The sequence below is a fragment of the Galeopterus variegatus genome, unplaced genomic scaffold (assembly GCF_000696425.1).
Source record: "Galeopterus variegatus unplaced genomic scaffold, G_variegatus-3.0.2 Scaffold2869, whole genome shotgun sequence".
Taxonomy (NCBI): domain Eukaryota; kingdom Metazoa; phylum Chordata; class Mammalia; order Dermoptera; family Cynocephalidae; genus Galeopterus; species Galeopterus variegatus.
In genome coordinates, this window is record NW_007728980.1 from 204278 (window position 1) to 221925 (window position 17648).

Here is a 17648-nt window from a genome sequence, read left to right on the forward strand (position 1 = left end):
TGAAATTCAAAGCTTTACCAATTGTTTCTCTTATCAATAAGAGGCCCAGAATTGATGAAACTTTATTTAGTGAAGCAAAAATAGTCTCAGAGGACAGTAGAGGGTAAAAAGTTAATTGAAGGAAGTAGATATTGAGGAAAATAGAGCAAAATGGTAAAAAAAAAAAAATAAAAAATAATTAAAAGGTAAGGAACTTGTAAAAAACCCTAAACACTAGAGAGTTTTAAAATATTTTTACTTTGATGTAATAACCCTTTATTGATTTAAGCCTGTAGTATAAGGTCTCCTGGAACCACAAAGCATGTTGATGAACAAGAGTGTGGTCTCTGAATGCAAAATGTCTGAGTTAGAGCTCCCATTCACACTGATCACTTAGGTAACACTGGGAAAATTTGTCAACATCTGTACCTCAGACTTCTCAACTATAAAAGGGAAAGCATAATAGTACCAAATCATAAAATTAGACAGATTAGACAATACTTGGCATATAGTAATCATTCAGTGAATGTTAGCTATTATCACATTTTCAGCTACATTTTGTGGTGGTTTTGGAGACAACAAAAGAGGCCAAGAGAGTTCTTTATTTGAATCTACATGGAACAAAGAGAAATAAATAATTAGATTATGGCAAATGCACTTACACTCAAGATTTTAGAGAGAGACAAAAGTCTCAGTCAAACAAAATTTCATTATGAAAACCAGGTAGATAAAGTCATACGGTCAAGGAGCTATGAATACTATCTGTTACATCTGTAGGTCAGAAAAACGACTTCAACCACACCTGGGAGGATACAGAATGTAACTGAGGATAATGTAAATGACCTGTCAGTTGGCAAACTCTGGTTCTGAAGATATTTTAATTTATTCTGGAGGTAAGAGAAAAATGAAAGTTTGTGAAAGAATATTGCAGAAAAAAGGGAAGAGGAAATGTTATCAGGGACCATAAAAAATAAAAAGAGCTCTGAGAATTATTTTCTATGGGAACCAGAAGAAAAAATAAAGTTTGCTGTCCTCAAGATTGCAAGAAGATGTCTACAAACAGCAGTTTGTCTCGGGCTGAGCAGTACACTCATTTCTAATATATCTGGAAGGTGCATGAATCAGTCACTTACCTTGGGTCATAGTTCAGTGGACACTACAATGATTACATTTTAAGATATACATTTGTTCCTTACAGGCGTACCTTGGGACCTTTAAAGCTGCTCTGCAGTAGAGGCAAAGGAGGGTGCAGCACTCCCACACTGCCCCACTCCCCAGGGCCACCACAAACCTTGCTCTACTTCCCCTGCCTGATACCATTGTTTCTAGATTTGGTCTTGCTTCTTAGCTTTTGGCTCTCTGCTCATGCATACTCTGTACCGTCCAGTTCCTCTCCCCACCTCTACCTGTCCCCATTCCCTAATCCTAATATGGTGACATCACACACGTGGTTTTCCATTGGCTTCATTCCCAACACTGACTTCCATTTCATTCCTGCCTTCTCCGAGTCTTTGAGTCATCTCAGCCATCTCCCTCCTCCCTTGCAGTACCCCCATTACTCCCTCCAGTCAGTGTGTGGCATCTATTTGTGGGACTTGGCATTATCAAACCAGCTGCCCCTCCCAGACTCTATTCCTACAAAACCTCACTTTATGAGTGCTCACTACCTGCAGGCCACACAGGCTTCCCTGCACTCTCTTTGCGTTTGACTTTCCTCGGGTGTTCAGTAAATGCCACAGCCATGAGTGGATATAATCTTCTCACCAGAGACGAGCTCTCCTGCCTCTCCACTCTTACTCTTACAAGCTTGTTTTGTCACTGTCTCAACTTTTCTAGCACTTATCATACCCTCTTGTGTTGTAGGCATTACTCTGTGCCTCTTACCTTCCCTGCTGTGTCTTAAGCTCCCTGAGGCTAGGGGCCATGAGTTACAAGTATCAGTATCACCACAGCACCTCACTTATAAGATGTTCTGTTTGTCCAACAGATGAATACATTTCTCATCATGGCGGGGGGGGGGGGGGGAAGAGGGGCAGTGACGTAAAGAAGACAGGTTAGCATTTGTTAAAGTAAATTGAATAAATTGTTTTTTCAATTCCTGGACCAGAGACAGGAGATGGATCATAAGAATAAGGAAAGGGTCAAGGAGGCTTGGAGAATGACATTCTGAGGGGCAAGGGAGAGGATTCAAGGCAGCCAAGACTCAGCAGGTGCTCTTCTTTCCCTTTTTACTCATCTATTGTCTGGAATTTGCCTGGTTTCTATGCCCCATATCCCTGGAATATGTCTGGGTATTTAGAGGCTTTATATGAGCAGGTGTCTTGGATCTCTGGCCAAAGTTGGCCTCATGTACCATACTCATATGAAGGAGTTTAGCTATGAAGTATCTGCAGAAGAAGCCTTATCATTAATTGACCCCTCTACATTATGATGTTCACATTGTAAAATTGTACCTGAAAAACAGGGACTTCACTCAGAAGGGCACATAGGTGGCCAGGTCTGGGTTGATGTAAGACATAGTCCCTTCAAAGACAACAAGCATTCTATGAGCAGGGATATCGATACCCCTCCTCACTCAGAAGGGCACATAGGTGGCCAGGTCTGGGTTGATGTAAGACATAGTCCCTTCAAAGGCAACAAGCATTCTATGAGCAGGGATATCGATACCCCTCCCCCCCCAGCCCCCAACCATGAACCCACTGCCAGTTCTGTGCTACCTGGAGTTTGGTCATGGTAAAACATACCCCAAAACCCTGCTGGCTATGGGTTTGGTCTGTGTTCACCTTATGACCTTGAGATTTATTGCGCTCCTTAATGGCCATTCTAATTGCTTGGCTTCATTCACATTTCATCATCATCTTACCTTAGGTGTATCCTAAGAGCCAGGCTCATTTCTTCTCTTAACGCTTTGCATAAAGTCTAATGTATGTTCAGTCTTTCTTTCTTGTATGTCTGAAAAGTTGTGATAACAAAAATAACAATGGCTACTAGCTTTTGTGAAGTTAATTATTTTAAATGAGCAAAGAAGACCAAGCACCAGGGAAGAAAATGGTTTAGAAATGGCAAAGAAAGCATTATGCTCTGCTACAGCTGGTTGATATTTGGCTCTTTTAGTTTTCTCCTGTGTACCATAAGAGCCATTGAGCTCAGAGGACGTGAACATCCTGTACAAGAAATAGATGGTGTGTGGAGGAGGTGAGGGGGCACCTGGCAGTCGTTCTTTGAATCCCTAAGTGAGCTTCACTTGAATACCTGAAAGAAGCAAGTAAAAGGCTCTGCTTGGATGGCTTCCAGCACACTTCACAGAGCTCAGGAAAAGCTCAGCTAAGCCACACGCATTTTATGTTTTCCTGAGGAAAGACTCTGCTTGCTGGTCTCAGGGTTAAGGAGTCTCAGCAAGTTTTTATAGAGACACTAAAACATTCTCTTCCTATTTTCCTCTGTCACTGAAAGGAGCCCATGGGACAGAACTGCACTTAAATGCCTGCCAGGCCGATTAGCTCCTGTGAGAGCGGCTGGTGCAGTGACTGCCCTGGCGACCCCTAGCTCCCCGGCTCCGCTGGGTGGTCACGTGTGTGTGCGTGTGCACATGTATGTAAAATCTTAATCCAAATTTGAAGAAACTAAACTCAGACAAGTGGATTGCACATTTCAGAATTTCTTACTTCGACTAGATAATTGTAGAATGCACACCATCTTCATCCTCACAAGAATAATAACTTTATCAGGAGGACAAAATAAACACCATGCAAATTGCAAAATATGGAGAGACAGGAAGGTGGAGGTGGGGCAAGTGACAACAGTCTCAAGACTGTCAAAAGCTGGAGCTTTTATTCTTTCCTCAAAAATGTTTTTAAAAGAGAAAAAAATGTAAAAGGAAGCATTTTCTGTTTCTTCGTGAGAGTGATTTGGAATGTTCATTGGAGCAAAAAGGTCATTTATAAACTGACTTTGGCCTTTCCTTGGCCTGTCGTAGCCCATTGTGTTTACTTCAGAACCTGAGATTTACGCTGAACGGATGTTAACAGAGAACAAAACCTGTAGTCATTACAATTTGCATTTGCAATTTTTCTTTATTCTGCTGACCTTAAATTGTTTCTTTTCTAGAAAAAATGCACTTTTATCTTTCTCACTTATGATTCTCCATAGAAGGCTCACTGCTCTTACTATATCTTTAAGACAGTCTACCTTGATTAAAATCTTGTAATTTTCTCACTCATAATTAATGTTTTCCTATCTTGCCATTTTCCTTAAATTTTAGCCATAAAAAGTATATATAATTAAACTAAATGGGGACACTGGAATATTGTTGGTATCCAAAGTATATAGCAATATTCCTAGGTTTAAGATATCAATGTATTCCTTTCTTTTCTTTTTTTTCCCCCCACATTTCCACTTCTATTCTAGTAAAACTGGAAATCAGACATTTTTGGTTTTGGTTTATCTGATTGCCATTGATGATTAAATTTAGAGTCACCTGGTTGAATAAGTGTGAGGATAAATTTAGAAATGAGTAAAGAAATTGCTCTGTTGCTGACCAGTTCCCGCTCACTGGCTGAGCCAGGGGCGGGCGCAGCACCGAGGGTTGCGATCCCGTTGCCGGTCCCAGTCCGGTATGGGCGCAACACTGAGGGTTGCAGTCCGTTGCTGGACACGAAAAAAGACAAAAAGAGTGTGAGGATAAATTTAGAAATGAGTAAAGAAATTGCTCTGATGCTAATGAGGAAATCTGTAGTTTCCTCTTTTAATGAATGACCTTAGAGAAAAAAACAACAATTATATTTAATTTGAATTTAATATCAAGTTTCAATAACAAATATCAAGTATCATTTAATATCTTTCAAGAGAAAAAAGTGGGCAGTTACATTAACTTTTGTTTTCTAATTGGAAAATGTATATCACATTCATGACTAAGTTATCATCAAGTTTCAATAACAAATATCAAGTATCATTTAATATCTTTCAAGAGAAAAAAGTGGGCAGCTACATTAACTTTTGTTTTCTAATTGGAAAATGTATATCACATTCATGACTAAGTTATCGGCCACCTGACACAGGATAGTATGATGCAAGGTACTTAGACAATAAAGACATGTTGTTTGGGAACTTTGCAAATGTATAAAAAAGTAAAAATCAGTTACTTGCATGGAAGTAGTTCTACTTCAGCCTGATAAAGTAGCGCCACCTACTGCACACAAGCTTTATTTTATGTTTGGGACTTCAGCAGAATCGTATCTCTGCAGAAAAGCACACAACAAAATTGGTTTTTGCAGTCTGTTATCTTTTAAGGTCTGCATCTGGGTCAATGTATGGTAAGCTTTTTTCCAAGTATCTTCCCATGTGTGAGTATTAGTCTAATCATTAACAGTGACAACACAAAAGAGTGAGAGAGTGAATGCGAGATAAAAGAATGCAAACATGAAAAAAATGCAGGAATATAAAATATTCCTTCTTGGTGTCTACTGATGTATCTTTTATTCTGGAAATAAGTCAGATGTACCTTCATTTTTCCTTTTCCAAATACCAGTGACATCAGAATCAATAGTTAACCAGTGCTTGTTTAAATTGTTCATATTTCATCCTAGGCTGCCTGTAAGTATGTTCTTTATTATATAATTACAGATTTAACAGGCCTCCATTGAATTCCCCTTTCTCTGACGTTTTTTATTCTATAGTAACATTTAAGTCTACAGTATTTTTAAAATGAGAACTACTAGCCTTTCTAATGTATTTTACATGATAGCATCACATAGGCATTTACATAGGCAATTACATACGCATTTACAAGAGCATATAGTTTTATTAATTTGGGGTCATTAATTATCCTTTCAACCATTTTGGTTTATTTCATCTACTCAATTACACCATAAAATAAATAGGTGACAGTGGACATGTTACAATGGTGATTATGATTGTTTTTTATTGTTCCCTATGACTTTCTCAAGGTCCTACTTGGTCAGTGACCACTCACATCACTCGTGATGATGCTTATGCTTTTGTGCTGAGAAGATCATATCATTTCAGACACTGCTTTATAATTGATTTTTCAGTGTGCATCCATTCATATTACTGTGTTTGTCATCTTACTGTTAATTTATTTATATATTAATGGAATGTCACAGAGTCCAGAATTTATATTTGACATTTGTCAGGGATTTGATTTCCAAATAAACTGAAATAAGAATATAAAGTGTTTCTGGGCCGGCCCGGTGGCACAAAAAAAAAAAGAATATAAAGTGTTTCTATATCATGCCAAAATCATTGATGCATATTAGAAATCTAGACATACAAATAGCACGGATGGTTTCAATTTTGCATCTTATTTTTTTGAATAAGATGTCAATAACTTAATTTTCTCATATTCATCTATATCTTTAAAAACTTTTGTCTTATTTATTGTAACAACTCATTTAATTAAAACTTATTGAGTATCTACTATATGTGCTAGGTGCTGTGCTAAATTCTGGGGATTCAGTGAATAAAGCTAGGTGCTGTGCTAAATTCTGGGGATTCAGTGAATAAATTTTTTTTTTTTTTTTCCTTCTTGAGCTCCCTTTCTTGCAGAGGAAAACAGTGCATAACAAGTCCTAAAACAGTAAGGGCAGAAAGCTATGGGTACAAAAGGAAGTGAACTCAACCCAAACTTCTGGGAACAGGAAAGGGAAGTAGGTAGGACATCAAGGAAGACTTTCTGGAGAAGAGAAATCCTGAATTGAGTTTGCAGAGAAGATGAAGGGTTTGTTAGAAAGATCAGTAGAGAAAGAGTATTTAGGAGAGGAAATGGGATTTGCAAAGACACTGAAATGAGAGAGCGGGACAGGTTTGGGGAAATACGTTGCTCAATTCACTTGGAACTCAAGACGGCAAATGAAGTCCTGAGAGATGACATTGAATGAGTGGGCAGAGGACAGATAATGGAGGATCTTCCTGAATTTGTGCTTTATTCTAAATGCTTTGGTGTTTTTTTAAATATTTGAAGTAAAGAGGATAGAGTGAGTGAGAGAATGGGGTTCAAACTGATTCGAACATCCTGCTCACAACACTGTTTTGAAGGGATTTGAGTGCAGTGTGACTGGAGGAAGGGAGATCAGTTAAGGAGTGGAGTAGGAAGTTGTCCAAGGAGCCAATGAGTGATGGTGGGGGAGGGGAAGATGAGTGTTTGATGGGCTATTACAGTATTAGAACTAATTTAATAACCACGTAAATGTGAAAACTATAGAAGGAGAAGCCCAGTAAATCTTTTTTCTAGCATGGGAAGAGTTTGGTGGCACCACTCACTAAGATACAGGCAGTGCCCAGATTAGAGATGAGCAGAAAGGAGTTCTACTATGAATATGTTAAATGCGTCCAGCTGGAGAGATCCAGTGGGGGACTGGTTATAGACATCCGGGTTAAGGGGAGCAGTGCCCAGATTAGAGATGAGCAGAAAGGAGTTCTACTATGAATATGTTAAATGCGTCCAGGTGGAGAGATCCAGTGGGGGACTGGTTATAGACATCCGGGTTAAGGGGAGAGGCTTGAATTGAGGCTCTTCAAATCCAATCTTTGTGAGTCCTTAATAGTATGTATAACTTCACTGAAGAAAGAAATACAGTGGCTCAAAATTCCACGATCTTCTTTCATCTATCCCACTGTTCTTACACCCCCCTCCCCCCAGAGGACTGGTATGAACAGTTGTATCCCCTCATCCTTACCCTGAAGGACTGCATGGGAGAAGTGGTGAACCGAGCCAAGCAGTCCCTGACGTTTGTGCTGCTTCAGGAACTCGCCTACAGCTTGCCCCAGTGTTTGATGCTGACTCTAAGGAGAGACATCGTCTTCAGTCAAGCAGTAGGTGCCTGTTGTTGTTGTTAGGACAGCCCAGTGCTGAATTGTTAACATCCTAGCCTTGATGATGAAGTTAGAGTTCTTCTTTTGACAGTTCTATTTTTAAAGAGATCCTTTTCTTAAAGTTTTGGTACCCGATTTTTCTTATTTATAATAAATATGGGCTGAAAATCAAATGGAAACAGTTTGTATGAGACCTTAAGTATTTATTTCTGAAAAGAGATGGCCAAGTTTCTGAAATGTACAGCATAAGGGAAGGGACTGCTGCCTTGTGCTGCAGGTAAGCAGCTGGGACTGGGAAAAGGGATGTGTTTGACACCCCTCATTGATACAGCTCCCCCATGAATCCTGGGACAGGATTCACAATGATCTCTTAATTTGTTTGTAAAATAATTCACAGGGCAGTAAGGCCTAAGTAGGAGGTTTGACAGGTCCCCTCCTTTGCCTACACCCAGCACTTTTGATGATGCTGAGGCCAGGCTCCATCGCAGTAGCTATGCTGGTGCCTTCCTCCTCCCCACCTGCCTCTACCCACATGATCCAGATTTATAGAAAGAGCACAAGAAGGGAAAGAGACAGAAGGCCTGTCTTTCTAAACATTATGGGGAGTATTTTAACCAAACTGTTCCTTTCTCCCACCATTTCATGGTTGGACCAGTGGCAAACCAGGAGTCAGGCCTTATGCTCTGCCTTATACATGTTTCTTCACTGTGTCCTTTCAATGACTCTGAAAGGAGTACTAGTGTCTCTATTCTACATGTGCAAAAAAATAATATAAAGAAGAAGAAGAATTGGAGGTGTGAAATAACTTTTTATGGGTTCACCGTTAGCAGTGGTAGACATAAGATTTGAAGACACATCAACCTGACTCCAAAGTCCATGTTCTTTCCCCTTTTGCAGTACAGTCTCCCCCAAGATTTTTACACACCACCTTGCTAGATCAAAGGCTGTCAACTTGCTTTAATACATATATTTTAATAGCTGTAGTTTTGTTACACATACTTGATAAATTTTACTTAAACCTGTGAAGCTTCAAAAGTCTTAAAATATTTAAAAATCAAACTATTAAGTTTACTGACCCTAGTAAATTTCTTTAACTTTTTCTTTAGCTTGCTGGATTGGTTTGTGGTTTTATCATCAAATTACATACAAGTTTGCATGACCCTGGCTTCCTACAGCAGCTTCACATGGTGGGGTTGATAGTACAGTATGAAGGACTGCTAAGTACATACAGTGAGTATTGCTTTAGTACATGTTAAAATTGTATTCCAATTCATAAGGATATTTAACCCATAAATGTTTCAGTTAAACGTAAAAATGAGACGTAAACCTTTGTTGCACCAAGTATTGGAGAAATAAAGTAGCTTTTAGTTTTTTGCATTTGTTCACCTTGTAACTTACCTTTTCTTCCAATTATGTTTTGAAAATAGAATTATGAATTATTTCAGAGTGGACTCCTGAGCAGCCATCTGGCTTTTTTAGTATAAAAGGCTCTTTGCCAACAGTTTCAATGACTGAATTTGAAAGTCTCAACCCTCCAATGTCAAGAACTGCACTGTTCAATAGAGTAGCCTCATGTGGCTATTGAGCACTTGAAATGTGTCTGTACAAATCAATATGTACTAGATGCACACACCAGATTTCAAAGACTAGTGAAAATAACTTTGTATTAATACTTAATAATTTTGTATTGATTTACAGTCAAAAATGGTATTTTTTAATATATAGGGCTAAGTAAAATATATTGTTTAAATTAATTTCAACTTTTTACATTTTATTGTTTAAAAATATGACTACCAGGAAAATTAAAATTATATATGTGGCTCACTTTGTATTTCCACTGGATAGCACTGATCTAGAAACTTAATTTTCTCCACCCAGGCTTTATTTGTCAATGTATGAAGATATAAAACTAGCATGAGCCAGGGTCAGTGATCATCAATTTAGCCATCTCTGTTATTTCTAGAAACCAAATATCCTTCCTGACAATGGATAGAAATCTGCATGATAATTTGTTTCCTAAAGTGGTTAAAACCTCTCTCTAGCCTCCCAGCAAATATGTACAATCTTCCTTCCCTCAAAGGATACATTGACTTCTGGAGTCCATTGAAATGGTTCTTATTTCACAGATGAAAACCTTCAGCCTATGAGGAAAAGCATTTAAAATAAATTTACTTCATTCAGAAACTCATTCACTAAAATGTTAGAACAAATTCCAGCAGGGAAGTCTAGGAGCTAGTGACATTTTATTCAAATAGTATGTCTGTAACTAGGCACGTTTTCATTTGTGTAGGTGATGAAATCGGAATGCTAGAAGACATGGCTGTTGGCATTTCAGATTTGAAGAAAGTAGCATTTAGAATAATTGAAGCCAAATCCCATGATGTCTTGCCAGTTATTACAGGCAGACGGTAAGTGGTGCCCATTTTCTACAGACTAAGCTCTGTGAGACATGTGTGTTATTTCCTGACAAAGAATTCAGGTTTGGTTTAGGAATTTTTCTTTTGTTCTCTTTCCCTTTTGGGTGTGATATAAATATAGGTGATTTGACAGGGGAATGTCTTAAACTTGTGGAAGTCTCACAAACGTTTGGTAAATTTTAGTTAGGTGAGTATAATAATGATCTCCCATGAAATATGAGAAATTCAAAATAATGGTGTGAATAGGAAGAACATTTTTATCTTTATTACTGTCAAGTCTAAAGCTCTGGATGTTTTTACTTTTGCGGGAATCATTCGGTTAATAGCGTCATAATTCTTGAGATGACTTGAAATTAAATTTGGGTAAAAGCAGCAACATTCTAGGAAAGATATATTCCTATGTCGGGGGCCTGTACTACCATTTTTCTTAATTATTTTTGACAATTTACCTCTCAGACTGTGAGATTTCCCAGAAGGATTTTAAATATAGCTTCGAAGTCAGTGTATGATGGGCAAAATATCAGAAATAATTAAGAAAAGTGATGTTATGTTGAATAGGCCTCCAACAGAAAAATGATGCCCTATGTACCAAGTCATTTTAATCAGAAATCCTCCAAATTTCAACTATTCTGGTGTTAGTTAAAATTTGAAGGGTATAAAAAAAATAAAAGAAAATAGTAAAAGTTGAAATATTTTCAGGTCACAATGAAAACATATACATGTACAAAAGGGAGAGCTTTTCACTCACTTTTTCTCTCACTTTTCATGTTAGAGAGAAATGGGAAAGAAACTTGTAATCAGAGTATGTATAAAAAAATTACAACTCGATAATAATGAGACAAATAAATCTCATTTTAAAAAATGGGCAAAAAGTTTGAATAGATATTTCACCAAATAAAGATACACGAATGGCTTATGAGTACATGAAAATATATTTATCATCATTAGTCATTAGCAGAATAAAATTAAAACCACAATTAAATGCCAGTTCATTCATGATAGAATCATCATAGTCAAATAATAACAAGATAATTTCTTAATTAGATAATAGCAAGTTTTGATGAGGATGTGGAAAATCTGGACACCCCATATACTGCTGATGGGAATGTAAGATGGTACAGACACTTTGAAAACAGTTTCTTAAAAAAAGTTAAGTATAAAATTACCATATGACTCTTAAGTATATACCCAAGAGAAATTGAAACATATGTCCACAGAAAAGCTTATACCTGAATGTTCATAGCAGCATTGCTCATAATAGACAAAATCATGAAATAATCCAGGTGGCCATCATCTAATGAATGCATAGACAAAATGTTCTGTATCTATACAATAGAATGCTATTCATCAATAAAAAGGAACAAACTAATGGCACATGCAACTACACAGATGACTACAAAAACATTTTGTTAAGTGAAAAAAGCCATATCATCTAATGAATGCATAGACAAAATGTTCTGTATCTATACAATAGAATGCTATTCATCAACAAAAAGGAACAAACTAATGGCACATGCAACTACACAGATGACTACAAAAACATTTTGTTAAGTGAAAAAAGCCAGATAGAAAAGATCATGTATTGTATGAATCCATTTATATGAAATATGCTGGAGAGTAAAATCTGTAGAGATGTAATAGAGTGGCTTCCTGGGGCTGACAGTGGGAATAGGATTGACTGCAAACAGTCAAGAGAGATCTTTTTAAGGTGAGCAAAATGTTCTGAAACTGGATTATGGTCATGGTTTCGCAGTTCTGTAAATTTGCTAAAACTCTAAATTATGTACTTAAAATGCATGAGTTTATGTAAATTATATCTTAATAAGCTGATAAAAAGTTATCACAAAGAAACTATATAATGTGATTCACCTTCAAAGCAACTTTTAAACATGAACTGATTCATTGATGCTTCTCATATTCTTGAAAGGCTTAAAATAAATATCAGCCCTCTGTTAGCCAGGCTATTGTAAAGGGCACTGAGAGCAATTAAACAAAGAAAAATAATGTGTCCATTCATTTGAGGGTAATAGTAACATCCCTGCTTGCTGGATTCATGGTATTCCCCAGTTCTCTAGTTTATAGCTAGGAAAAAACAGTCTCTGAGTCAATGATTCATAGTGTTTATCAATAATATTATACTAGGAAAAATTAAAAATATTTTAACAAAGAGACACACTCTTTGCCCTGTGCTTTTTTCCTCAGTACATTTGTTACAGCCCCACCAGTCTTTATAGTTCTGGAAACACGTGGATTTTTCTAATTTCTGGGCAAAACTCTCTACTCAATTCACACTCCATCAGAAGATGCCAAGTTTCAAAATATATAATCAGCTACTCTTGTTTACCATATTTTATGAATTCTAATTTAAATTTTCAATATTAAACATTAGGGGTAATTTTTAATGGAAATTTCTAATGAATAATGCTCCCATGATATGCTAATGTTGCAAAATGATCAGGACCACCAAAGGTTACACCTTTTACACCTTAAATAATTAAACCATTACATTTCCATCAGGCCATCACAAACAGGGAAGTTCATCAATAACCACAACAATCAGTCCATGCCAAAAAAATATTATAAGTTATTTTGTTTGTTAGGCTTCACTATATTGAAAAATCTATCATTAAATTACTTTTCTTATTCTTGGGCCTTTTTTTTGAATTTTAGTGATGGTCAAGATGCTTGTTGGTATCTGTTATTTTCAAACTATTTCTCTTTCTCTCCCTCTTACCTAAAAGATATTTCCTGGACAACACAGTTTTTTCTAATTCTTATTTTCCAGTTACAAAGTAGATGACAAAGCTTTGTATTACATGTTTAATTTCAAACTGTGTAGAAGCTTTTAATCTCTTTTCTTATAGTATGCAAAACCAAAATATAATTTTATTCTCTGTATTGTACAACATGTTTTCTTTGATAATTAAGCATTTTTGAAAATCAGCATCTAAAATCAGATTATATTCCACTTATTTATCTATATTTGTCTCACAGCAAATTCAGTGTTTGAGGTGAATGATAATTCTGTACATAAATTATAAACCTGGGAGGAAAAAGAAGCAGCACTCTAAATTGTCTCATCTTTGATACACTAGAGTAGAGAATGTTTTGGATTTGAATTAATAAGTTAAAGCCTGTAAGTGTGATCTTGAGAGAGCTGAGAGACTTCCATTTACAGACTTTTCAAGGACTAGTTAGCATTGTATTTTCAAGGCTTCCAGATTGAACTAATTTGCATCATTCATGTCATTATGACTATTTTAGTTGTCAGTCACTTTATTTAAAAGGTGTACCTTCCTTCCTTTCCATCTCTCTTGCATATTAAAAAATGCATATTTTTTTTCAAAATGCATTTTTTTTTCACACCTGGAAGCTATACAAGACACCCAAGGCTTAAAAAGCAGGCAAAATGGCAAAGTAGGGAAAAACACTGAGAGAAGCAGAAAGGCTGAATTTGAATAGCACTCTGGTATCAACCAACTATTGATGTGAGCAAATCACTTCCTCTCTCTGCTCTGAACCTCACTTTTGCTGATTCTGAAGTTTGAGTCTTAACAGGCAATATCTACATGTTAGATATGCTATGTAACCTAGGTGTAATCTACTGTGTGTGTAGCCCAAATTAAAACATATCTTATATATGACCATTCTTAGATAAGTAAATAATAATTGTTAGTCTGCTTGGGCTACTAAAACAAAATACCATATACTGGGCAGATTAAACAACAGAAATTTATTTCTCACAGTTCAGGAGGCTGAGAAGTCCAGGATCAAGGTCTGGCCAGTTTGATTCCTCCTCATGAGGGCTCTTTTCCTGGCTTGCAGCCTCCCTGTGTGCTCACATGACCTCTTCTTTGTGCGAGTATAGAGAAAGAGGGAACTCTCTAGTATCTCTTTTTATAAGGACACTAATCCTATAAAATCAGGGCTTCACTCTTGTAACTTCATTTAACCTTAATTACTTCTTTAGAAGCTCCATTTCTAAATGCAGCCACATTGGGGGTTAGGGCTTCAATATAAGAATTTGGGGAGGTCACGAACATTCAGCCCATAACACTAATATTGCCCCAGCAAGGAAGACATTATGTTTAGTGAAATAAGAAATGTACAGAAAGATAAATACTACACATTCTCACTCAAATGTGGGAGTTAAAGAAAAAAAAGTTGAGCTTGTGGAATGTGTTGGAAACCACCATTGTGCAATGTACCTTAAAAAATGAGAGACTCCTTCCTTAGGAAATTATTGCCATTGATTTAAAACTATAAAGTAAAAAGTGTTACTTTCTGGTGCTATTTTATAACCCATAACAGTTTTCGTTTTTCTGTTTTTAGATTTGGAGATGTCTCCTTGCAAGAATGTATTAATCAAGAAAATTTTGAACTCCTGAAAGAATATTACAAGATATTTTTGGAAAAGATGCCACCTGATTGTAAGTATGTGAGTTAACAGAAAACAACAATAATAATGTCTTGATTATAAATCTCTAGGAGAGGTTGGACATAGAGGTCAATGAACTAAGAAGCTTGGAATGTGGATGTGAGAGTGATTTTGAGATTATTGTACCCAGAAAGACTGATTACCAAGGTGGCATGGCCGACACCTGCCTCATTACCTTGATTGCACTCTTGAGTGTGTCCTGCTGCTCATGCCAGAACATAAATTTCAGTGCCACTGGAAAATGCCCCAAATTAAAACCATAAAACTTATAGTTGGAAATTTGAATTGAGTCCAGTAAAAATCTTACATAATTATTAACCATATAGAAGACTTTAATAAAGATTGATCTCCATTTATAAGATACATTAGACATAGCACACATATATAGAAGAAATCAAAATATAAGGTATACAAGGTAATATTCAGTAATATAAGCAAAGGAACTAAATATTGAACATACTTATTGCAGAAAAGTTTTATGCAGAAAAGTTAAGGCATCTAAGCCTGTAGAAATGTATTTTACATTTTCAGAATTTTTTTTTTTTTTTTAACTGTTGTTTAGTTCTACAGGGTTTTCTTCTCACAGTATTAAGCACATAACATCAGAGCAGTCCAGAATCAGAGAATCAAGTATGTATTTGGAGTTCATCTATAAATAGTATAATATATTGAGATATTGAGATATTCACCATGATAAGAAATTAGATTTTAAAGAAGTAGGAAATAATTTAATAATTTTTAACCAAAAGATGTAATCAAAGTCTACCTGTCATCTAATCACAGGCAATTTGTTCACTGATTTATATTCTGATACTCAGTTTGATATATCTTAGGTTGCAGAGTGTTCAGGTTTTTATATTGATGTTATATCAAAATACTACAATAACACATGCATGTCCATGTGTGGATAGTTAAAAAAATTTACTTGCAGTTTTTATATTGTGATTTTATATTATTTTATTTTATGACAAGTATTATGTTTGCTGAAATGAAATTAAGTACATGAATATTCTTTGGCATCCAGGATACTTTGAATTTTAAATTTGTTAATTACTTGAAAAGTTAATAATATAAGTAGAACTATTTTGCTTTAATAATTAATAAGAAAATAATTTGTTATAACTTGGATGTTGGTTGTTATTTTATTCTTTGGCATCCAGGATACTTTGAATTTTAAATTTGTTAATTACTTGAAAAGTTAATAATGCAAGTAGAACTATTTTGCTTTAATAATTAATAAGAAAATAATTTGTTATAACTTGGATATTGGTGGTTATTTGGTTTGTTACATGTTGTGTATAATTTGGAAGGAATTCTCAGAATTTTTATCAACAACCTGATAAAAATTCTATTTCTGTTTATATCAGTTCTTGCAAAGTGTATATGGTCCTCAGACCAGCAGCATAAGCATCAACAGCGAGCTTGTTAGTAACGCACATTCTCAGGCCCCACGCGGATCTTCTGAACTCGCCATGAATTTTTGTTTTAATAATCCTTTTAGGTGATTTCTGATCCATACTAATGTCTGAGAACCAATGATATGCCATCGTTGCTCAAAACATATATGATATTAAAAAGTAGGTTGTATGCAAAATCTGTGAAGGTTTTCAGTACTGTGCTCAAAACAATCATGTCACCTGAAAAAGAAATATGTATAAGTACTTGTTGAGATATGAAATACAAAATAATTCTCCATTCAGGTAACTTAAACCATACGTAGGAATGTAAGTTTAAAAAATTTTAAGAACATAAGACCGTATATAATATGTTGCCTATTAAATATATCCAAGTATTTTTAAGCTTGTAAATATATTTCACTCCTTGAAAACAGGATAAGCTTTTGCATCAAACCAATTGCATTTCATTATCTTAATATACTGAATTTTTCCTGTTATCTTGTTTCCTTATTTTTGAGATAACTTTACCATAGATTTGGCCCAGAATGGAGCTGTAGTATGGCTGTGGTTATGCTTTGGAATAAAAGCATAGCCTAATCCATACAATTGTACTGATATATGTGGGGTCATTACTCTTGTAAACATATTGCAACTCAAAGTGTGATTTGCGTTGCACTCTATACAGGAAAAAAAATCGTAAAGTTTTCTTAAGAGTGTGCATAGAGGTTAGGCTATTTGCTAATAAGGAATGAACTATTGTGCTGGGCCATATCCATAATCAATATAATCTATTTTTTTTTCACAGTGAAATGAAAGGATAATTGTGTCAATGTTAAAGGATAGGTTAATTCTCTAACGTATGAGGGTACCTCAGAAAGTTGGTGGATAATACGAATCTTTCCATGCTCTTTTTGAAGTACCCTCACATTACTTTCACTTATTACTCTATTATGGATGTTATGCTGTTACCTTACTACCCTGTTTTAAAATGATTTATGATCATGATTTATGAATTAATGAATTAAACAGTTGAATTCTACATGTTTTGGGAGTAAAAAAAAGTCCTTCCTTCCCCTAGGATTCCTTTAGCCTTAAAGGATGTCCCCTACTTTTTTGTTATCAGGACTTAATGATAATCCATTTTAACCTATATATTGACTCTTGGTCAGATAGCTCTCATCTTTTTACTCTTCTCATACAGAAACTTTATAGACTAAGAAAGTTCTTTAATTCTGATATATATATATATATATATCTACACGTAGCAGTTTCAATTGGTAGTCTCAATTCAGTAATCTACAAACATGGAATAGTTTTATTTCAGTAACTGCTATTGGCTTTACTGAGCACTCACCCCTTAGGAGTTAGCAATTGCGAGCCGGTATGTAGAGTCAAAGTTGCCAATCAACAGTACCTCGTGCCCTTTCAATATGTTCAGCATGGCCTAGTGATTTATAGATTAATCTATTTAAAAATCTTCATTTCAGGGCCGAGCCCGTGGCACGCTCGGGAGAGTGCGGCGCTGGAAGTGCAGCAGCGCTCCCGCCGCGGGTTGGGATCCTATATAGGGATGACCGGTGCACTCAC

At 35.9% G+C, this 17648-nt stretch overlaps 1 protein-coding gene across 1 annotated transcript in view; it reads left to right on the plus strand.

The window, feature by feature from the left end:
* Nucleotides 1-17648, plus strand: part of INPP4B (inositol polyphosphate-4-phosphatase, type II, 105kDa) — a 303350-nt gene that overhangs the window by 188726 nt on the left and 96976 nt on the right. The window contains exons 13-16 of the mRNA XM_008583251.1: nt 7637-7809; nt 8916-9039; nt 10100-10217; nt 14559-14656. Coding sequence (XP_008581473.1) covers nt 7637-7809; nt 8916-9039; nt 10100-10217; nt 14559-14656 — 513 coding nt within the window. The remainder of the gene's footprint in view (nt 1-7636; nt 7810-8915; nt 9040-10099; nt 10218-14558; nt 14657-17648) is intronic.